At 39.2% G+C, this 24734-nt stretch overlaps 1 protein-coding gene across 1 annotated transcript; it reads right to left on the reverse strand.

The window, feature by feature from the left end:
* Positions 1-1435: 1435 nt before the first annotated feature.
* LOC144990439 (endothelin receptor type B-like) lies at positions 1436-15449 on the reverse strand. Its single transcript, XM_078943690.1, has 8 exons — positions 15159-15449; positions 13817-14332; positions 8591-8718; positions 7004-7202; positions 5575-5727; positions 5292-5425; positions 3858-3966; positions 1436-3521 (listed from the first exon to the last, which is right to left on the reverse strand). Exons 2-8 carry the CDS (start codon positions 14273-14275, stop codon positions 3384-3386), a joined length of 1320 nt encoding a protein of 439 aa, XP_078799816.1. The 5' UTR covers positions 14276-14332; positions 15159-15449; the 3' UTR covers positions 1436-3383.
* Positions 15450-24734: the final 9285 nt, after the last annotated feature.

A 24734-nucleotide genomic window follows, 5' to 3' on the forward strand; every position in this document is an offset into this window, starting at 1 on the left:
GATGAAGTTCAAGTATTGAAACTGGAATTATTCATTTGGAAAAATGTGTCAAAAGTCTTGAAGAAACCACTTTAAGGAAAAATTTGCAGGGACACTTCTGCTTTGAAATATAAAGGTAAAGGTTTGAGAAAATGTTTTTGCTGATCTTTTTTCTTACTACCATTTTTTTAAACATTATCTGCATCAGATAAAGGAAGAAGAGTTCAGATTTAATCAATGTCGGTCTTTTTAAATTGCATTAACCGTGTGCTTATTTGTTACCTATATTTTATGGATACGGTAAAGGACTCACTCTAATGTGATTGTTTTTATCTTGACTATTTTTACACTTACTACATTGAGAACCAAATGTGAATGACCTCTGCTCAAAGAAGCACGGCAGACCTCAGAGATCCAAAGTTATTTGTGTTTGGGCTTAATTCAATTCACTGTTGGCAAGAAACAAGGTTCCCACCAAATTCCTGAAATAAAACCTCCCATTTCCACTCTCTGTGTATGTTTTTGTCACAGCCTCGTTCTGGCCTCATCTTTCCAAAGCTTCAATCTCTTCCTCTCTATTTTTTTTAAATCCTCTGCATCACTAAGTCATGGCATCTTAGGTTTGAGCAATTACTGTTTTGGCCATTTTTAAAAGGTTACTGTGGAATGATTTCATACAGGGAATGGGCAATATTTTATAAAATGTATGACCTGGTTGAGTTTTAACAACAACAGAACTATGTCTGATAAAACCACAGCTGCTCCAGGGGTTTGTTGGTTCAGGGTTCTTATCAGCAGTGTATATGTATTGCACGGGTCTGGTTGCTATCCTTTTTTGACAGTAAAAAAGAGTCTAATGCTGGGCTAATGACATGTATAAACCCAGCAATGGAAATTGTATGGTGAGACCTCTCTATATACAACTTGTGATTTCCCTAAAGTGATTAGAAGAAAGAGCTAGAATATTTACAGTATTGGGTATCCACCAGCGTCTTATTTTTAATGATGCCGTCATATTTGCTTTTTCTTGTTTTCAGGATACTAAAAGGTAAATTATATGTATCCAGTTCCCGCCAACCAAGCTACTCACATCCTCTCTGCTGACATGTGCAACCCCGAGGGCTCAGTTGCGGAGCAGGTCACATTGTGCACCAAATCACTTCCAGACGCCTCCTTCTCACAGGCTGAAAATGAAAAACACAAAGAGGCCTTCGTGATTTCTGGGAGGAAGCAGTGTGACAGCTGCATTAACTTGCTTGTTTGCTACAGTGAGTTCGGAAAGTGATTTATTGATTGAAGTAGCATTCTTAAGAGGAAGTTTACGCACATCAATGTCAAGAAAGGATCGACCACAGATTTTTACAAATTGCTTGGATGAATGGTGGTGAACGAATGCAGAACAGAGGCTTGTTCAGTCCGGTCAGAGAAAAACGGCTCACACTCATGTACACAGGCAGACTTTCAAACTCCCACAGGTTTATTCACATAAGAAATATAAAAACCATACTGGACAGCATACATATATAGCTTAAGAGGATACATATACACAAGTTAACGTCTGTGACACTGATTACTAAAAGGGGCTTCAATTTATGTATGTCTATTAAAGTCCCACCCTAATTACCACTCTTTCTTTTCCCATCATCCCTCCATTTACACTCTCTCTCACTAGCTTACAGCCCCCAACACTCCAACCTAACATTATCGTTGCAACTAAAATGGTGAGCAATAGAGGAGCTATCCAGCTGTATAGTTTTTTTTTTGCCAAATGCCAGCTCAGACGAGGAAAACAGATATTAATGGATCCATTTCTCTGGAATGGAATGCATCAGAATGGAGCAGAGCAGGGAGCTTGTGGCTTTTATGTAACAACTACAAGGTTTTTCAAACAGCAATTTTTTCCCCTCTACTCCTGATTCACAACAGTTTGAATAAAGAAATACATAGAAACACAGTTTTAATCATAATTTTCTTTATATTTGTCCTCCATTATGAGAAAAATGCAGCAAGAACATGTTAAAAACACCAAAAACACAGTGGTTCTTTAAAGACAAAAGAAGCAAAAAGATTGCTATAATGATATTTCATCAATGTTTAACTAAAACAATTCCTCTAAAGCTTTTTTGAATCAGCTATTTCGTTTGTAAATTTCCGTTGGACAACATATTTACAATTTTGACAGAAAAAGTATAAAAGTATGAGCAAACATCATAGCTTAGACACAGTCAACCAAAATGTTCTTTCAAACAAAGTTCTTTTTAATGTATATGAACAAGTTAAAATAGGTCAAAATCTATAATGAACTTGTTTAAAGGTTTAGTCAAACCTTGACCCACTTATCTTTAACTTTAGCTAAACTAATTGTTGTCAATCTGCAGAACAAAAGACGAGATTATATTGTTGATAAAAAAATCAGATTTCCATTTTTTGCATCTTTAATTTGAAGTTTTTATGTGCTTTCAAAGCATTTAATACCTGTGTCTTTACAAAAGTAACAAGGTTTGAGTAACATACTATTGCAGCAATATAACACTTTATAAAAGTGAATATTAAAGATATATTTATTCGTTATGTTATCACAAGCTAAAATGACACAACTATACCAGTAAGGTTCACAGTTCCTGACTGCTTTTAGATGGCTAGCATAAAACCTAAAATGTAAATACAAAATATTGGTAATAATATTTAGTAGTTTTTCTTTTTTTGTCTTTAATGAAAACATGCCATCAAGACTTGTAGTGGTCAGTGGATTTTACGTTAAACTAAAGCTTTTTTTTTCTTCCAAAAACACAAGTTTCCTTTTCCCAATGTTACAGACTTAAACATTTTTTCAGTAAATTAAAGTTTGGTATTCATGGACACTTTTCAGAGTTTTCTTGAGACATCAGAAAAAAAACGGAGCGTCAAATATGAGAAGTTCAAACTGAACTTGTACACACACCACAATGTGATCCATGAAAACAAAAAACTGTTTACGAACACTGCAGATCTTTGATAGTGAAAACGACAAGCTGTAAGAATCCGTAATGTGCAGTTTGGCTTTTATCATTCATGAGTGGTGAAGTCGTGGGAACAGCTTCCTTGGTTTGTCAGCCTCTGACAGGAGTCATCCAGCCTCGTATCCTTCCCGGTGGTGCTGCCCTTTACAGGAATAGCAGTCTGCCTCCTGGAGGGAAGTCATTTATAGCGTTCAGCTGTATCCCCTGAAAGACCGTTCCTCCCCATGCTGCTGTGTCTCGTCTTTTTTTAATCTTTAACGTCCATCTCCGTAGTTGTGGGAACGTGATTGGGGATTTTTTTGCTTTGCATTTATAAGGGCATGTAGCCAATTTGTAGTTTCTTTGAGAGCACAAACGTGCAGAAAAAAGTCCTCATTTGTTTCCAGAATGATGTTGAAAAAGCTGTCAGTTGCTGTCTTTCCTGAAGCTGCGGTCCGTGTTGACGTTGTTGGGTTCTGGGCTTTTGCACTGGATGCTGGTGCCATTAACGGCTCCAATGCTGCTCTGCTGGTTATCCGAATAACACCAGCAGCACAAGCATGACTTGGAGAACATGTGAAAAAAGGAGAGAGAGAACATTTCATCATGGCAGTGTTTGTTTCAAGTTTTTTTTTCCTCTTTTCCTCCCACAAAGCTCCTCTAACATGCAACCTGGTGTATCTCCAGCCTTATTCCCTTGACCAGCATTTGCAGTGTGTGACTTCATGCTATAAAGCTACTTTATATTTCACCAAACTGCTTTTACATGTCGCTTAAAGATTTTCATCGCCCGCCTGACCTCTAAGTCATGAAGGATAGGTTGTCCTAAGATTTTAGCGTCGTTGTGAGCGTGTGAGGGGAAATACAAATAGAAGTGTCTGCAAAATATGGGTACAATACCTTGAAGCAGTTTTTGAACTTCTTGCTGACAAAGTACAGTATAATGGGATTTATGCACGAGTTGATGGTTGCCAGATTGATGCCGAAGTAATCCAGGATCAACAAGAAACTGAAATACAAAAAACAATAAAGAACACAATCAAGCATATCACATTTTGTTATCTTAATTTGGCCGTCTCGTGCTTTTTGGACAAGTCTGTCTGCATTTTATGATGCTTTTTCCAAAGATCTTTACTGTCGGGTGCCTCTATGTTTGGTTTTTTGGGTTCTTGCGTCTTTGGCTGGTTTCAAGTATAACTTTTTGTGTTCGTGTCATGTTTAGTGGTTGGATTTTTCCCCCTGCTCTGCCCACTAACTACATAACATCAGGTTTTAGTTGCTAATCATACACAGCTGTGTCAGATTCTCATCCTTCTCAGTCCTCAGTTTTAGTTACCTTATGTCTTATCTTCTGTCTTGTTTTACTTTGTGATGGAAATTTTTAAAGTCATGTTCCAGTTTCATGTTTGCTGTTTTTTCATCACAGGCTTTGCAGGTCAGAAGATTGTGACTGTTGCTGTGGTTATTGTGTGTGTGTTTTTTTTCTTTCTTACTTCTGCAGACTCATAAGCCGCTGCAAAGCCACATTTAATTAACTTAAAAGACAGTTGGCTCATGTGAAAAGAAGAAAAAACAAAAAACTTTGTCCAAAGAAGACTTCACTTCAAAACTCCTGTCCACACTGAGGGCACACAGGTTGAGGACTGTAATGCCCACTGAGGCCTTCTGCAGAAACGGCACCAATTTGCACAAACACAGACCAAAAGTGCTGTCATCAAACGGGAAACGTGAGGCCAGGAGCTGGATCACAGAGAGGAATGCACTTAAAGACTGATTCTCAAGAGATGCAGGACCATTTCGTTTTTACCACTGAGAGCATGCACATTGATAACACACATTTTATTGCACAAATGTTTTGCTTTACAAACTGGGTTTCCCAGACAGCAAAACTCCTTGCGACACAATATTTCTTCTCCAGCTTCTTATCATTGAAGTCCCGCTCCAATCACCTTTTGATCTATTTTAAACGTGATCCAAGTGGTCTTTTAATCACGATTATGCTGTTTTTTGCCAAAATAAAAACCTGTGTTGTTTTTTTAGGACAAAGCTTCTGCAGAGCGGCAGAAGTTCATTAGAAATTCCCCTCTGAGCTGTGGTTGGGATGGTTGGCATGTAGAAACCCCGCCCCCCCTTCCCCTCCTCGCTGCTGAGAGCTTGGAGCAGGGAGCTTGGAGCCTGCCCAGCATATTTTCTACATCCCAAACAAGCTCTTTTTTTAAAACTGCAATTTTTTCCACTGCTATTGAGTCTTCCTTCTTTTTTATGTCATTCTTGACAAAAATTTCACCCTTAAAGGGACTTTTTAGTTGGTGTGATGTATCAGCGCACACTCACTTCAGTAGTTCACACCGCGTCTTGTCATTCTGCTGGTAGACCATCTTCTTCAGAATCCGGCTCAGGTGCAGCGGAAACCAGCAGAGGGCAAAGATGAGCACCAGGCAGAAGACCGCTTTTGCCACCTCCCTCCTCTTCAAACGACATGAAACACAAAATATCAGGAAAGTTGTGTTTTTGTATCATCTTTTTATGGGACAGTTCATGAACAATTGTGATAAAATATATAGCAACTTGATCACGTTGGATGAATTGTAAGTAATTGACATGTTCTTGTCATCACCTGCTTAAGGTGTTCACTTAGAGCTATCCGGAGGCTGCCTTTCCTGTGATTGAGCATCTCACAGGTCATTAGAGTGTAAAAGACAGCTGTGCAAATCAGTGGAACGCAAAAGTAAAAACCAAACAGCCACCAGTCCTTTGCATCTGTATAGCCCTAGAGGGAGAAAAGAACATTGTTACATTGGATTTTAAACAATTGCATGTATTTAACAATTTTTTTCTCCAGCCTGAAATTTCATTATTGACTATTTTATTCAACTATACACCACCATTTATTCCTATTTTTTTCTTTTATTCACACTTTAAAACGTCTCTTTATTCAGTATCCCACTTTTAAAAAACGCTGTTTCATGAAATAAGCTTTGTGTTTTTGAGTTCAACAGACAGTGATATCTGGTAGAGATTACTCGGGTTCTGTACATGTGGAGCCGTCCATGTGGTTCAGCTTAAAGTCCTAGGCTTCAGTAATTGCACGAGGGCTGCAATCAATTATGGGCTCTGAGGTTGTTAAAAGGCCGTGATCTAAAAGTAAAGGAAAGTTGAGTGAAAGCTAATACTTCCCTCAAAATGTTGAATGTTGCAAAAAAGATACAGCTTTCATAAAGTTAAATGTTTTTTTTTATTCTTGTATAAAATTGTTTATGGTGTCTCTTTATTCTCACGGACTTTCAGGGGAGATCGATATTAGGCACAATAGATGCCTGATGGGAACAGCGAAAGACTTGAGTTATGTTATGTTTAAAGAAAAAGCAAATCTTTTATTTATTTCATCTTGTTAGTCAAATAGCTGGCTTTTGTGTCAAACTGTTATTTTAACACAAAATACCCCATTTGTTTGAGTTTATTCTTAGTTTTTGTAAACTTGTGGCACTTTTCAGGCTTGTTTGTGCATTTGTACAATTATTTTGCTTTAAGTTCCTTTTACAGATTTCCTCTTTTTTAGACAATCAGAAGGATGTTAACCAGGATTTGGTGGAGACTCTTGAGACTCAGGCAAAAGCAGTAGGCATTCATCTAGGCCCCAGGGTTTGCAGTGATGAAATACTTCTAATTAAGAAAAAAAAGGTGCTACCCGGAGAATATTTTAAAATGGGTTTCTAAAAAAAATATATACATATTTTGTAGCAAGAATTCTCCTTCCATTCTTGATGTCATCTTACTCACAACCAAACCTCAAACTTTGTAAAACACTCATCAAAACTTTTTCTACTATTTCAAAACATTTGTCCAAAAAGACAAAACTTTTTTTTAGCCCACATGAAAATCTAAAAACATCGTAATAACAGAGCAGCTTGGGTCAGCTGCCGGCAGCTTTTAGTGCTATTTGAGCTGCTTGAAAGCGCCCCCATCCTCATTTAACCCCTGCTGTCCTCTACTGTTGTTTGCATTAATGCACCTGAGTTTCCTAATCCAAAATGTTGTTTGTGTACCTGCATGAACTGGGTCTTTGGGTTGAGCATGCAGGTGCGTATGGTGGTGTTGGTGTAGTTGAAGGTGACCATGTCAAAAACGATGGCTTCAGGAACGGCCAGGATGAGGGAAAGAACCCAAATAGACACAATCTCGACGACAGTGAGCAGAGGGATGCCGACTCCCTGCACTCTGCTCCAAGATGCTACAGCCCTGTACCTGTCACAGAGCAGGATGCACAATAAACATGTTTGCATATTGTTACATGAGTGCACACAGCACTTATGTGATGTAAAGATAGAAAAAAACTCTAAATAAAATAATAAAATGTTCAGTTTATTGCCTCCAGACCAGCAAAGTTCACAAGAGCAATCCCTTTTATTTAAATTTCTGGCATCACATCAAGCACAACAAGCTGCTCTGTAAGCACACAATCAAAGTGTTAAGAATTCATGAGAAGAGATGATCAATTGTTTATTTTTAATATCCAATATTTATATTTTTGTAAAGCCTCCAAACAGACTGGCCCATGTTGGCAGTGAGGTCTGTGCATTGGCTCCTGATTCCTATGCAACGAGTACTTGTTTGCTTGTTTGTTTCATTAATGGAAAGCACTTGTCGAAATGTTTTAGTAAAATCGTGCATCAAGATTTTATGGCAAAAACAATATATTTTTCATGACACATTTGAATTTCTCTGTTGAACAACGTGGCTGCATTTATATTTCACTAAGTGGTAATGCATCCACCTTTTTCTCTTCCTACAACAATGAAAAGATCCAAAAGGGACTTGTGCAGATTCATGATACACTGAGACAGAGATATGCTACGCATTTGTTGGAAACAAATTGGAGGCGTGTGATTTTGAGCAAAACTGTATTAATAGTCACAGAGGTCACTGGAACTGTCTGGATGCTTCAACCATTGGAGCCTGTTAGAGCGAACCTTTTGTACTTGAAAGTGGGGAGAGCATTAAGTGGGATGATGCTGAAATTCAGCATTTGAAGACCATTATTTATTCATTACAGAATTTCCATTACGTTGCTTTCAAAAACAAACTTAGCAAATACTTCTGGTCCAGGCGGAGTAACGTAAGCACAACAATTTAAGCTCACAGTGCACATTTTACATATTAGTTGTTGTACTCAAATATATTATTGCGCTAATGAACAGGGATGAGCTCAAGAATGATACAACTAAACAGGGAAATAAACATTTTTGATTTTAGTGCTTTTAATTTATAATCAAAAGAGCCTCCTGAAAGTTTTATCTGTCTTTCTGAAATATTTGTTTTTACTTTAACTACACTAGAGAAAAATTGATGTAAATTATTCAATTTTTAACAAAAATACCAGAAATGCTAGTTTATCAATTTGGTTTAGTGTTTTTCTTTTTAAATTATTATTATTTCAGCATTAAACCGAGCAACATTAACTGCTTTTTCAGGAGGAACATGTTAAGGTAATCATCATGGTTTTTTATCCAGGTCCCACTTTTACAATGTTTACACTAAACGCTTTGTAAAAAAAAAAGAAGAAAGAAAGTAATTTGATATTATCCAGTAGTATCCGCATGTAAAATAACAAGTCCTGATGTGAAGGCACTCACCTGTCCACACTGAGGGCACACAGGTTGAGGACTGTAATGCCCACTGAGGCCTTCTGCAGAAACGGCACCAATTTGCACAAACACAGACCAAAAGTGCTGTCATCAAACGGGAAACGTGAGGCCAGGAGCTGGATCACAGAGAGGAATGCACTTAAAGACTGATTCTCAAGAGATGCAGGACCATTTCATTTTTACCACTGAGAGCATGCACATTGATAACACACATTTTATTCCACTAATGTTTTGCTTTACAAACTGGGTTTCCCAGACAGCAGAGATAAAGTCATAATGCTAAGCAGAACACAATGACATAAACATTTAACAAACTTACTATCCAACCGTGAATAAAGTTCAAAACTTCTTGCTTGTTCAGTAACAGCTAAAATAGTTTCTCAACAACATTTTGGAGATAAAAGAAATGTGCACTTTTGTGATGTGTCATGTCTTCTTAAAAAACCCTTCCTTGGTGGAAACTGAGCGAAATGTTTCCTGTAATTATGTCAGTTTGATGTCTGCAGCATCTTTTCTCCCTATAAAGCCTTTGAGCTGGCCATCTAACAGAGTACAGGGCAGGTCGGATTGAGAACCCATTCTGTTATTTTAATTCAGATTTTTTTTATTATGACAGAGATTAAATAGTAATCAAAGTTAGGTCAACATGCATGTATTGCATAACAATGCTCTTTCAAGTATAAACAGATGAATAAGTAGGTTCTATACCAGGGGCGGGCAATTCCAGGCCTCGAGGGCCGGTGTGTCTGCATGATTTCCAGATAGTCTTGGCCTACTCATGACTGATGACCTGGTTCAGGTGTGTCCAGCCAATTAGAACATGCCAGAGCAGGGTATGCTGGAAAACATGCAGGAATGCGGCCCTCAGTGCCCACCTCTGGCCTATACTATAATTTAATTTCCAAGTCAGAGAGGAGGCTATACCACACTCCCACCCAGAGCTTGGGTACACAGCCCCAACAACCACAGATACAATGAGCGAGGCAGCAATTGACCTGAAAGACAAGATCATGTCTAGAATGAACACTAGGCAACCCCGACACAAGCTACAATGGTTAAGTGATGTACCGCCTGAAAGTCTCCTGGAAACTGTGAATGAAGCATTGAGGGCAATTCCTACCACAACAATCACAGAAACCAATGAACCGGTCTACACCTCAGCAGCAGTGATCTTTGAGATGCTTGGCTATAAGACCAACCATGGGAGAAAACAATACCCACCATGGAAGCAACGGTTAGAGGCCAAAATCAAGGCAACTCGGAAGGATGTGAGTAAGCTGACAGAGGCTCAAAGAGGTACAATGAGCAAGCAAGTACCTAAGAGATACAGCCAGATGCCCATACCTGAGGCACTGAAAACTGCCCTGACATGATACATGCCTACTAGCCAAAGAAACTCTCCGTACTTCACGAGCGCCTGGCAGCAAAAAGGAACCAGCTGCTAAGAGATGGGACTCACCCCGAATGGCTAACGGAAGGGCGAATGATCCTGATCCAGAAGGATCCCTCGAAGGGTGCAGTCCTATCCAACTACCAGCCAATAACCTGTCTCTCCACAACATGGAAGCTCATGTCAGGCATCATTGCAACAAAGATAAATAGGCACATGGATCAATCCATGAGCACCACACAGAAGGGCATTGGTAGAGACTCCAGAGGAGCCAAACACCAACTCCTGGTTGACAGAACAGTCGCTCAAGACTGCAGGTCATGACACACCAACCTTTGCACAGCCTGGATTGATTACAAGAAAGCCATGATTCAATGTCACACAGATGGATCACTGAATGCTTGGAGCTGTACAACATCAACAGGACTCTAAGAGCCTTCATAGGAAATTCGATGGAGCTGTGGAAAACCACCCTTGAAGCCAATGGCAAGCCACTTGCACAAGTGTCCATCAAATGTGGGATACACCAAGGTGATGCTCTGTCCCCACTGATGTTCTGCATTGATCTGAACTCCCTCAGCCAAATAATCAACAAGACTGGCTATGGATACCGATTCATGTTGGGGCCAACATCAGTCACCTCCTCTACATGGATGACATCAAGGTATATGCTAAGAGTGAGTGTGACATTGACTCCCTGATCCACACCACCAGGATCTACAGTACTGACATTGGGATGTCATTCAGGCTTGAGAAATGCAGCCGGATGGTGACAAAGAGAGGCAAGGTAGTCCACAAAGGAGGGGTCTCACTCCCAGAAGGAACAATAACAGACATTGAGGACAGCTACAAGTACCTTGGAATTCTGCAGGCAAATGGCAACCTGGAGCAGGCAACAAGGAAAGCTGCAACTGCTAAATACCTCCCACTAGTAAGGCAAGTCCTGAGAAGCCAGCTCAATGGCAAGAATAAGACCCGGGCAATAAACAGCTACGCACTGCCAGTTATCAGATACCCTGCAGGCATAATAAGATGACCAAAGGAAGAGATACAGACCACGGATGTTAAAACACAAAAGCTCCTCACCATGCATGGAGGGTTCCATCCCAAATCCAGCACCCTGAGACTGGTGGACTGGGTCTAGTGAGCGTAGAAGCCACTATCCAGGATGAAACATCCAAGATGCATGAGTACATCAAGCTCAAGGCCGCAACTGACAGTGTGCTTAGTGAATGTCTCAGGCAATGGAGAGCAGAGGATACGGTGCTGGAGGACAGATCCTCATGGGAGGACAAACCCCTGCATGGGATGTACCACCGGACCATAACTGAAGTGGCAGATATCAAGAAGTCCTACCAATGCCTAGAAAGGGCTGGCCTACAGGACAGTACTGAAGCGCTCATCCTGGCCACTCAGGAACAAGCCCTGAACACCAGAGCAATAGAGGCTCAGATCTACCACACCAGACAAGACCCAAGGTGTAGGCTGTGCAAAGAGGCCCCTGAAACAATTCAGCACATAACTGCAGGGTGTAAGATGTTGGCAGGTAAAGCATACATGGAGCGCCACAATCAAATGGCTGGAATAATATACAGGAACATGTGTGCAGAATATGGACTGGAAACCCCAAGGTCAAAATGGGAAACACCTCCAAAGGTGGTAGAGAATGAAAGGGCAAAGATCCTGTGGGACTTCCAGATCCAGACTGATATAACGGTAATGGTGAACCAACCAGACATTGTAGTGGTGGACATGAACAAAGGAAAGCCGTTGTGGTGGATGTGGCAGTGCCAAGCGATGGGAATATCAGGAACAAGGAACACGATAAACTGGAGAAATACCAGGGACTCAGAGAAGAACTGGAGAAAGCATGGAAAGTGAAGGTGACAGTGGTGCCTGTGGTAATTGGAGCACTCGGGGCAGTAACCCCCAAGCTGGAGGAGTGGCTACAACAGATACCTGGAAAGACCTCAGACCTCTCAGTCCAGAAAAGCACAGTGCTAGGAACAGCTCCCAGGCCTCTGGTAGAGGACCCGAGCTTGGAAGAGAAACCACCCGCGGAAGGGTGAGAGGGGCTTTTTTAAAAATAATATCAAATATATATAAACATGCGCTTAAAGTGTCCTCAAATTTTGTAGAAGTGTATATCATCTAAAGCAGCCACAGAAATTGACGCCTTATTTATGTTTGGCACAAGTTTGGTCAAGGACTTCAAATGCATGCATTTCTTTGAACATACAGCATATCACCAACTTTTTATATTTATTTTTTGCAATATTGCTGAAATAAATAATTACGTTTGTTTTATAGAAATACAAAATTGCTACTGAATGGAACTTTTCCTCCTAAAGGACTGTATCTGAAAAATTATCTGTCTCACCGCCTTTTTTGGGTGACAGATAATAAATGATAATTTCAATAAAAAAGTTGCTTAGTTTTAAGATATTGTACTCTTTACTTTGTCATATATTGTTAAGTTTGTTTGAAAATTATTAAAAACACACCAGCACAAAATGCTTTCTTCACTTTACTTCTAAATTTGTATTTTTAAGTAAAATATCGACCAATAAGATTGTTGTCAAAAAGATAAATAAAAACTATTTGACATAAATGAGAAAACTTTAAGTTGTTCTTTTAATTATGTAGGAAAGAAGAAAAAACAAAACAAAAACTACAGATTATAGGTATATGCATTCATTAATGAAACTATTTATTAAAATATTGCAAACAGGTTGACGTCATGCTGATATTCACAAAGGTTTTTGTGTTCCTCTTGGACCCAGAGTTTTTCTCATAGGAAAATCTTGCCAAAAAGGAAAGAACAAGGAAGTTACAGGATTGTGAAAGCAGCTTTTTCTTTGTTTGTGAACAGACAGCCCCCCCACACACACACTCCCCATATGATCCTTGTTTCCGTTTTGCACATGTGTTACTCAGACCAAAAAGTCACTTTGCCCTCCTCAGAGTCCTAAGTTAATTTTAACCAGGTGGCTTTCTCATTTTTCCTTTTTGCACAATGCTGTTCTTTAATGTGGCTCAAAAGATCATGTTGACGGATCGCTCCATTTTTCCATTGTTCTTTATTATTACGCAAATTGTGACAGTGTTTACAGGCATAAATCAGACCAAAGCAGGAGCCCTGCAATGATTCATCACATCTGTCACACAAACACTTCATATTTCAAAGCGTAAACAGAAAGGTTGCGAGTCACGCAAAACCGAGCTGTAGTGTGCTGAGCCCCGTTCGCTAATTAAGGCCTATTTTGATCTTGTGGATAATCATTTAGCCACTAACAAATATACATTCTAAAGTTTTCTGACAACTCACTGCAAGTTGCTCTCTTCTTATAAACAGAGAAATGGAGCAAACAGTGACACACAATCAACTGAGAGGCAACAAGAATCTTTTACCCCTATTTTTAATTTGAAAAGCTGACATTCTGAGTTGAATTGTTTTTTATTTTGTGGATTTGGTGAGTTTAGAAATTTCGCGATAAGGTCAAAGGGGATTGAAATAAACAAATAGAAAAAATGTGTGACCACCATTTTTTTAAGCACCATTAGCTTATTTCATTGCTAATCTTTTCATATGATAAAGATAAGACTCAGACTGATTATACTTTCCCGTCTATCTGCACACGTCCTTAAACCCCCCCTCCCACTTTCTCCCCTTTTTCCCGTCTGTAATATTCCATTTTATCTGTGTGTGTCAAGCTATTGTTTCTGCATTTCATCAAATCAACAGGCCGACCTGACACTCCCCGGAGGCTGAACTGAGGTTAAGACTACAATTAAATCTGCAAAAGTGGAGAGAAAAACAGTACCTTGTATACATTGATGGGTATATCAATGAAAATGTAGATAAGGTCACCCAGGGCCAGACTAGCGATGAGGGCATTGGGCCCATTCCTCATGCACTTGTGCTGGTATATAATCCTCAGGAGGGTGGCATTGCCGACCAGGCCTACCACAAAAACGACGATGGAAATGATGGTGTTGATGTACTTAAAATAGCTGTTAATAGATGGATTTATGGGACACATTGGGGGTTTTCTGTTAGTTTCATTGGAGGAGCTGGACCTCAGAGCTTGTGTATCAAGTCCTCCATGAGAGGGAACACTGGGTCCTGCGCTTGGACTGACGGTGGTATGGAAGTCTGGAGAATGGAGAGTGGTGTGGACCAGAAAACCTGGGAGAGGGTCCTTAGCTTTGTTGATTTGGCACAAACCCATGGTCACCATACAGACCATGAGGACAAACAAACTCCCTGCTGGTGGGGCCATTGTCAGCGTAACTGAGATCTTTGCTTGCACTGAGTGACAGACTGTCAAAATGTGTCACTAGTGAGAAGAAAATAGAGAAAGAGAAAAAGGAAAAATTACTTTTTTAGTTTTACTGTTAATGCACATTATAGTTTTCTATCACATGTGTGAAATAATATAATATAATATAATATAATATAATATAATATAATATAATATAATATAATATAATATAATATAATATAATATAATATAATATAATATAATATAATATAATATAATATAATATAATATAATATAATATAATATAATATAATATAATATAATATAATATAATATAATATAATATAATATAATATAATATAATATAATATAATATAATATAATATAATATAATAACTCCCCAAATTATAACTCTGTATTCTTCCACTTTCTAATTTTAAAAGGTTTACGGGTGAAGTCATGATTTTTCTAGCTATGAAAAAAAGTTGTCCGGGGCTGATTTCCAGTAAGCAGTGCAAAATGTTAGCAGAAAGGATAAATAGATGAGCAGCCTCATTCACAGAACAAAGCACACATTTTCCCTCTTAACATTCCTCCAATCTGTAGAAAAAAAAATTTTTATATGACAAATTCAGACCACTTTATGCTTGGTTAAAGAAGTTAAAAGTTTTAAACTTTCAGTTTTAAAGCCCTTTTCATCATGTCAGAGTACAGGCAACTCTTGTAGCCCAGAGTTCTTCCTGTTCAAAGTCCCTGCTGTCACCAAGTACATAAAGAACTATTTAGCAGCCAGCCCTTCAAGTAGCATCACAGTTTAGCATCAGCATGACACTGCTGGGATATGTGACAGCACGCAAACTGATCTAGCCATAAATAATAAATACATTTGGTTTTCACCTACCGCTTCTAAAATGACTGCCTGGCCCCCTTGGAAACCGTCAGGCAAACTTTCAGCTGAAGCCCCCAGACATCTGTATCACATCACATGAGTAATTAACGCACTATCAAAGCTGCATCGTATCCCACTTGGTTTGAGCAATGCACCCGTCTGCTCTGAGGTGCCTTCGCATTATGGCTCAGAGTTTCCTGTGGAGAGTTTGCAGTATGTCTAAGTGGACGTGCTCAACTGTGTGTGTCTGTGAGGCTTTGTGTATATCAGTGTGTGTGTGTCAGAGCACCAGCGAGACACTTTGACTGGGTGGGATAGCAAATCTCCACCTCCCTTTGGTAACAGACTGGGCCCCCTTTGGAAACATCAGCCCCCCCGCTCCTTTTTCTCAGAGGCACCGCCTGCTGACTGTCATTTCCACCAGCAGCAACAACCACACACACACAAACAGGGGCCACTGGGAGCCCAATGCCCCTCCAATCTGTCCCTTCAACCAAAGTCCCTCCTACCTTCTCATTCAATCCTCCTTTCGCTCACATAATGTCACACACAACCGCTTATTCACACAACAGGCGGCAGACTGCAGGGAGAAGGACTTGTGTCCATGTGCCCTCATGGTTGTTACATCTGAGAAGAGGAAACTGAGGGGAAGCGGAAGCCGTTACCATCATTCATCCTCACTTCTACAATGCATCCTGGGTGGTCACATCACATTACCTTACCATCATTTCACCTGAAGCAATGCCAACTTCAAGCGCATTCAGCTAAGTCAATGCAAGGTGTGCCAACTCCGGCTGAAAATTAACCTCCTCTATCAAGGATCGGAATGATGAAATATTTAATCAATGGCATTGATTTAAAAATTCCAAACATGAGAGCGCACTCAACGATAATGAGAGATGTTGGGATTAATGCTGGAAGGAGGTTGCTCATTGTCAGGGGCATACAGCGCTCGTACTTCAGTGTGCATTATGCTTCTCAAAATGGACCACTAATCATAATGTGAGCTGAGAGCAGGAAGAGCATTCTCACAGTAACTCTTATGCCTCACCAAAAGGCTAACGCAGCAGCACTGAAGCCATTTAATCATAAAATTTGATGTTTTTATGGGAGAGTTGTCTTAGCCATCAAAATCTGATTGTGTTTAGAGTATATTTAATAACAAACTCTGACATTCATCTCTAAATATGGTGATAACTTAATCTGAAACAATTCCAATTTCTTTTTCGATATATGACCTGTGCTGGAAGTTCTGGAAAAACATTCTTTGGACAGATGAAACCAAAATCAACCTCTACCAGAATGATGGCAAGACAAAAGTATGGAGAAGGCATGGAGAAGCTCATGATCCAAAGCACACTACATCATCAGTAAAACACTGTGGAGGCAGTGTGATGGTCTGGGCGTGCATGGCTGCGAGTGGCACTGCAACACTAGTGTTTTTATTTGATGACGTGACACAGGACAGAAGCAGCCCAATGAATTCTGAGATGTTCAGAGACATACTGTCCGCGCAGATCCAGGTGAATGCAGCCAAACTGATTGGGCTGCGTTTCATAATACAGATGGACCGCGACCCAAAACATACAGCCAAAGCAACTCAGGAGTTTATTAAAGCTAAGAAGTGGAATATTCTTGAATGGCCAAGTCAGTCACCTGATCTTAACCCAGTTGAGGATGCATTTCACTTGTTGAAGACTAAACTTCAGACAGAAAGGCCCACAAACAAACAGCAACTGAAAGCTGCTGCAGTAAAGGTCTGGCAGAGCATTCAGAAGGACAAAACCCAGCATCTGGTGATGTTCATGAGTTCAAGACTTCAGGCTGTCTTTGCCAACAGAGAGTTTTCAACCAAATATTTGTAATTACCATTTTGTTTTCAATTATTTCATTTGTCCAATCACTTATGAGCCCATGAAATGAAGGGATTGTGTTTAAAAATGCTTCAGTTTTTCACGTTTTTATGCAATCTTTTTGTTCAACCCATGGAATAACAGCTGAAATGTAATTTCTAATGTACAGAAACAAAATTAGAAAGAACGTGTCTCTGTCCAAATATTTATGGTCCTGACTGTACAGGCATCCACTTGCTGAAAAATAGATCCATGAACTTCTTTGTTTTCCTCGTCTGAGCTTGTATCTGACTGAAAACTGTATGGCTGAATAGCCTTAACATTGCTCACCATTTTTGTTGCACCGCTAATGTTAGGTTGGGTTGTGAGGGGCTGTAAGATAGGGGGAGGGAGTGTAAACAAAGGGATTATGGGGAATGAAGGAAGGCTGAGTCTGTGCCAACAGTCCCGCCCACAACTCAATGTACATTTCTATTGAATTACTGTTGCTCTGCAGAAACTATGTCCAAGAGACGATACAGGTTGATTTTGGCTAAAAACAGCAAAAATATAATTAAAAAGGCTCAGGTCCTTGTGCTCTACTTTCCTGGCTTCAGCAAATCTAATAAAAATAATCATGATACTATCAGGCTTTCTGAGAGCTTGGAGAAGACCAAATGAGTTGGACTGGTGACAACTAAAATATGCATGGCAAAGCAGCCCGGAATACCAGGACAAAGAATTTGGGGAGTTTGAAAAAGCACGTTGGTGCTTCTTAGCTTAAAATGCATCAGCTTCATCCAGCAAAAATGTAAATTGCAAAGCTAGCAAAAAATGCTTTTCATACCCTCAAACAGCTGATTTGTTTTTTAAGTAATGCTAAGATAACATCAAAATTCATACAGAAGAAGTTTTTTGTTAATAATGTTACCTGCTCTGCTTGATTGTTTAAATGTATTTTTTGTATTATTTTTTAGGTATGCTTGCATTCTGACTGTTCCATTTGGAGGTATTTTTCCATACTGTGGCTTAATTGGGTAATACTAATATTTACCAGCATTAGGAATTAAAAGGATTGTGTTTTCTTTAATTGTAGTCATGAATTTCTCATAACTTCTGAATAAGTTACGGTCAGCACTTTTGAATATTTAGTTTATTGGAACGTGATTTGCTGACGGCATCTGATTTTTTTCTGCTGCTGTTATTTTTTAGCACTTTTTTCTTCAAAAGTCCTTTGAATGTTGGCAGCTTTTGTGACATTTTAACTTTTGAGGGGGGAGTGGAGTCTTTGTTAGTTAACCCATTAATATATAAATGATGAAACCTTTACCTGCTCCCAGTTGCCTTGGCTTTCATGTTGTTGTTGTGTTGTTGTTTGGATCGTAATCAGGTATTAATGCCATTCTGTCTGAACTCAAAGATGGCAGGCTGCCTGGTAATTCATATGCTTGTTCTCTGATGGCATCTGTCGAAGTGTGCTCTCTGCATATTGGTACATACCCTATGGGAAATTTCAATCCAGCCCCAGTCTGAGTGGGATGTAAGCAATTCCTTAACTGGGACACTTGCGTGAAAACAGAAAGAACAGTGCACAAGAGAGTCGGGAAAGAGATGGAGAAGGATGGAGAGAGTGAATAAGTTTGAGGCCAATCCTACTGTGACAAGAAGCAGTGACAGGGTGAAGATGACTCTGTGTACTTCTTGGCTTCATTAATTTGGGACATATGGCTCACACAAACAAAAAGTTATGGCAAATGAGAATATTAAAATGGGAAGGAATTGTCTGGGGAATTTCTCATACAAACACCATTAACCCGGGAATCGGAGTGTGATTAAGAACAATAGAAATGAGGGAAATACAAAGTTAGCCGATTACTTAACAAGATACAATCCTGTCAAAGATTCAATAATAACAGCTGAGGGGAAAATCTGCAGCTCTGTTCGAAAAGCAGGTTTGTTAAAAAGTTTCAAAAGCTTGGAATACTTTGATCGAAAAACGACGCGCAGTGGCTGTAAGGCCTATGACTGTCAGAGCTAGTGAAACATATTTTAAGTTGTCAAAACCCTCAATTCGTTGGATATTTGCAAATTCATGTTTTCCTACAAAAGTGATGTACCGATAATTGAGACTTTCCTTCTGCTTCCATTTTCATAGAGTTAGAAATGTGACATAAAATTGACTGTAAAGTCCCAGTAAAAAGGAAATTTGTGCAAATCTCAAAAATCTTAAAGTCGTAACACAAAAATGTTTTGATATAGTTTAAACCTGCCAGTGATCTTTTAACAGTGATTATGACATTTTTAGCACCGAAAAAACCAACACCCAACTTGTGTCCTTTTCTAGGACATAGTTGCTGCAGAGCGACAGTAGGTAATTAGACATTCAGCTCAGATACCAGCTTGAATGAGGAAAACAAAAACGTACATGGATCTAATCATCTTTTAGTGGATTCATTGGTATGGAACAGAGCAGCAAGCTAATGTGGCCCGCCGATTGTACAACCTAAATCACTGCTACAAGTTTTCAAAATTTAAGCTTACATTTTCTTTATACATGTCCTCCATCATAAAAATGCTATAAGAAAATGATAAAAAAAAAAGCAAAAACATGGTTTTCATTGTAGTGGGCCTTTACTGCAGGACACCAACACCAAAGTTTGTGCTACGGCTTGATTTTGAGAGGTTTCCTCTCCAGGAACCAGGACTCTCTTTTAACTGAATGGTGCTGAGATATTTTGCACTCAAAGATATCTAACCTTTCCTGTTTAATATCTTGGAGCTGCATTCCCACCAGACATCACTTTTCAAACCCCAAAATCAGGCTGCTCTATTGGATGACTCATGCTTGCTTGCATAAGTAATCCCAGATGAAATCCGTGAGGAGGTCAGACAGGACATGAATGCGGTAGGGGCCGACAATTTAAACATTATCCACTTTGATGCAAAGAAAAGTTGCAAGTTTGCAACAGAAGTTTGGTTCTTTGTAAAACATTGTTACATCGTGATTAGGAAAGTTTCCAAACTCCAGTAAGATTCTTTTTCTTGCACAGGCTAAACTTCACGGACATAATAATCTGCTGTACTTCTCAATACAAAGTAGCTTTTACACTAAGCTACTACTGCAGGTTTGGACTGAAAGGGTAGATGCAGATGCATTTTACACCCTCATTTTGTTTGCTTTCACACACCATAGAGAAAGCAAAGATCTGAAGCTAGCCACACTATCTGGAAAGTCATCATAAAATTCTGGTCCACATGTTTCTGTGCAGAACTTGATTCGTTGCAGATAAAGTACTTAGGGAATTACCAAAGTTTTAAACTTCCTGTTACGGTACTTTGGAGACCTTTGCCTGTGGTTTATTTTAAGAGATGGCAGTGCTGACTAGTGTAGAATTAACTTGATAGTCGTAGCGATGGCTTTTATGCGTGGATTGATAGATCTGCAATCTGGACAACACAATCCTCCTTTCCTATGTTCATACTCCATTTGGAGGAAACAGCACTTGGCTCGGATACAGAACATTACCTTGCGTCTTCTGTCTTTATTACATGACTTCTGTTTAATGCATTTTGTTTGCAAATGTAAAACTATGAAATCAATTGGACACACGTGGAAACATGCTAGGAAATATGAGCTTTTTGGGGAAAAATATGCATGGGTTAATGATCTGGTAGTTGTCAATGTTGGGTTTAAAAGGTTGCCCAAATAAATCTTCTAACTGAAGAAATTGGATACGGTGATATTGGTGCAAGTAAGCAGGGTTATTGTGTTTTATATTTCAGAATTTGGACAAATGATTGCCATTTACCGTATTTTCTGCACTATATAGGGCGCACCGGAATACAAGGCACATTAAGCGAGACAAAAGAATCAGAGATAAGACTGTCAGTCTGTCAGGCGTTGTTAACTGTGTTCACCTTAACTCTAACAGTTATTTGTAATGTAGAACACACGTTGGGCCCATTAGAAGGGTTAGCTGCGTTAGCTCATTCACAATATCTGTAACTCCCAACCTTGCTTGTAACACGTAAAAAACAGACTGATTCAACTAAAAGAAACATTACTGAGACTACACTAGCTGCTGATGCTTTTATCCGAGGTCACCTGCAGTACTCAAATGTTTTATTTGCATCTCTCTGAAGTACTCTACAGTAAGACTTTAGTGAACTACATGTGAGCTTTGAGTGATTGTGACACTCACCATGTCATATCGCTGTTTCTATATCCAATTATTTATCAGACCTTTAAAAAGTCTTCTGGTTGTTTTCTTATTTTCTGACTTCTGTAAACTAAATCAAGATTGTTTACAGACAACTATGGTGACTGTGACAATTACGAGAGCTTTGCTTGCCTGAGTTTTTGGACATGCTTGAAATCCCAGCTACACAAGAGCAAAGCTCCGTAAATTCCTGCTACTGTTTCAAAATATTTTGGAGACTTGTGCGTTAACTATTAGTTGCAGCTTAACTCCTCCAGGTTCCTCCTATTGAGCAGAGTAGTTGCTTTAGTAAAGACAGGGCACATCCACGGAATGAACGTTACGGTAACTAGAATTGAGGGGAATTCTGCAACCTTAACCTTATAAGGAGGAGCAAAATTGATTATTGCTTTGCAGCAATTGGTTGTCATCTATAGTTCCAAAAATACTTTTCTGTGAATAGTTTAAAGCCATATTTGGCATTGTTGTCTGCACAAAAAACACTTAATCATTCAATTTTTATGGACTTTCCAAACTGATCCAGTCGACTTTTAGACATGTAATAGGTTTCAAGATTTGTGGATACCTGGTATGTATTTTAAATCCACTTCTAAATGATCACTATTGTCTTGTTTCCAGTAAAGTTTTACATTTTAAAAACTCAATTCTGTCAGTTTGGCAACAAATAGGAAATCATTCTGGCTGTTGCAACAAGAGCAAGTTTCCACCAACTGTCTCTCTTTAACCAGGGAGACCCTGAAAGCATTCATTGATAAGTGTCAAGAGTCTCGGGCCATCACATTTAGTTTCCCACAATCAGGAGACCTCATGACTGCGTGCTAAGAATATCTACAACATTATATTTCCATGCCAAACCCACCGAGATTAAAGTCAGCTCAGACATTTTTGTGCTGTGTTTTTGTGGACAGATCCTGTTTATGCATGTGTTTTTCTTCCTCATCATAATACTATATAAATACCTGCTGACCCTGATACACTGGGTCCGTAGAGCATCTTTGGACAATTCAAGCGTTGCATGCTCAATGTAAACACAGCTGTGTGGACGAAATGGCCAGAAAGAAAAAATAACAGACTTCAGTCAAGACATGCTGATGGAGTTTCCTTCTTGCAATTCCAGATGTGTTCTGGGTCAGTTTAATTATTGGAATGTGCGACACAGCAGTCATTTCAGTGCCCTATTTCTCCAATGAAAACAATGTAGACAAAAAATAGGATTTTACGGAGATTAAAATATTCTTTATGCAGTCAATAGTCAGAGTTTGATTCATTGAAATCGTGTTGTGCGGTGAAGATCGCCTTGTGACGGCTGGTCCACCAACATTGTGTATGTTTTGCTCAAAATCGTTTCCTACCATCAGCTGAACAAACATTTTTACCCTGCCTTTTTCCTCTCTGCAGAACACTTAATCCTTCCACTTATTTCCCTTGATTGCAAATAGTGTTCCTTTCTGCCTTCATCCAGTTATGTAATCCTATATCTTTTTTACTATAAGTGAATTATCAACTAAGACAAAAATATTCCTTATTGGTAAATAATTAAATCTTTAATAAAGTTAAGGTTGGGGTTGCATTGGTAATGGAAATTTATCTTAACTCATGAACTATGAAAATGTATTCATTAGTTCCAATAAAGTTTTGCCTCACAAAAAATAGTTTAGCAACAGTTTTTTCAATACCCTTTCAAATGCCGCACTGTGCTTGTAAAGAGCACTTACTCTAATGGTGAGCTATAATAAGAACAGCCATGTAACCATGCTACTTACAGTTACCATGGGCTGCTTCACGAATAAGTACAGTGAGGTCCCAAAGCTCGGAGTCATTAAAAATGGCCACATGCACAAATGACCTCTGGTTTTATTGGAAACTGACCTCTTGAACTCAAGTTGTCTACTTCACTGTGTTTATCATGTTAATTCTGTCGAGACAATAAGTGCCTATCAAAAGTAATAATACATTTTGACATGTTGCTGTTTACATTTTATTGTAACTTGTGTGCATACTTAACCTTATTCACAAGAGAAATTACCTGCTTTGTCAAGGTTTTCCTCAATGCAACATTACTGTCCCAAGACAAGTGTCTGCTGTTGGATTAGGTAACAATCTGATTCGAGATTACATTATGACCTAGGAATTTTCTACAGCAAATGTGTTCTAACTCATCTGCAAATGGAGTTTCATCATCATGTATTATAAAAGTGTGTTAGGCTAAATCAAAAAACCTGTGTCATTTTCTGGGACACAGTGTCTGTAGAGCGGCAGTAGTTCATTAGAAATTCACCTCTGAGTTGTGGGTGAGACTGTTGGTGTGGAGTAACCCTTCCCATCATCCATCATCATCCTGCTAGCTTACAGCCCCTCACAACCCCAACCTGACATTACTGGTGCAACAGAAATGGCGAGCAATATTGGAGCTATCCAGCCGTACAGTTTGGGAGCCAAAATTCAGCTTGGACGATGACATACGTGGACCTAGTTGTCTACAAGTGGCTGCATCAGAATGGAGCGGAGCAGGAACTTTGTGGTAATTTTTTACGTCACACTTACAAGCTTTTTCCAAAGGCGTTTTTATATATGTTCCTGATTTACAATAATTTGAATAATGTTTCACAAACAGATTTTTTTTAAGGTTTTTGCCAAGTAAGACCTGAAATTGTTTTATTTTCATCACCAGCATAGAACAAAAGCATAGAAGCATTTCTATTTCATGTATGTCTATGTGAAGCAGAAATGACCACGTGACCTTCAGTATCAACATGCTATCCAAGGCCGTTTCAGCACAGCAAATATTTGAACTTTGCGTCCATTCATTCCTTTTTGTGATTTATTTTGTTTGTTTTGCATGTTGATTAATACACCACAGGGATTTCTCAGCATCATCTGGCACTTCGCGCAACCTCCTACTGAATTTTTCTCCTCTGAGCAACTCTCCGATTCTTGTTGTTCTCCCTAGAGTATATGAGTAAGAGACAGGGAGAGGGGGAGTCAAAGGTTAGGGGGAGAGCAGACCGACACCATCTGGCAGAGATTATCTGTGTGTAGAGGCTGAGATGGCATTCGCGATGTGCCTTAAATGTCCTCATATTTTTAGATGTAGCAAACTGAGCTTGTAAGAAAATATTTAGCAAAGATGAATTCATTAACTCTTTTTTTTATTTCTGTTATTACAAACAATGTTATTTTCCTCTCTAATGACAGATTTGATGTAAAACAATGAACATTAGCTTTGTAGAATAATTTAGGAGTCCCACAGTGCTCAGAAACATAAATAATCACTCTGGTTAGCTGTTTAAGATGTGATTCATGAGATATGCATGAATAAGCACTATTCAAATCAATTAGCCTGAAGCATCAAACTGACCTTTGACTTTTACTAATGCGACCCTTGATCAGCCCTGAGGGTGGAGGGAGGCTTTGAGGCCCACCTGTGAAGACAATTAATGCCAGGAAGCTTGTTTATCAGCGTGACACAAACTAAAAATCTCATTTTAACACACACCAAATGTGCTGGACAAGAAACTTTGTCACTTGCTTGTTGC

The sequence above is a fragment of the Oryzias latipes genome (genome assembly GCF_053564925.1).
Source record: "Oryzias latipes strain Hd-rR chromosome 1 unlocalized genomic scaffold, Olatipes_Hd-rR_3.1 chr1_Y".
Lineage (NCBI taxonomy): Eukaryota > Metazoa > Chordata > Actinopteri > Beloniformes > Adrianichthyidae > Oryzias > Oryzias latipes.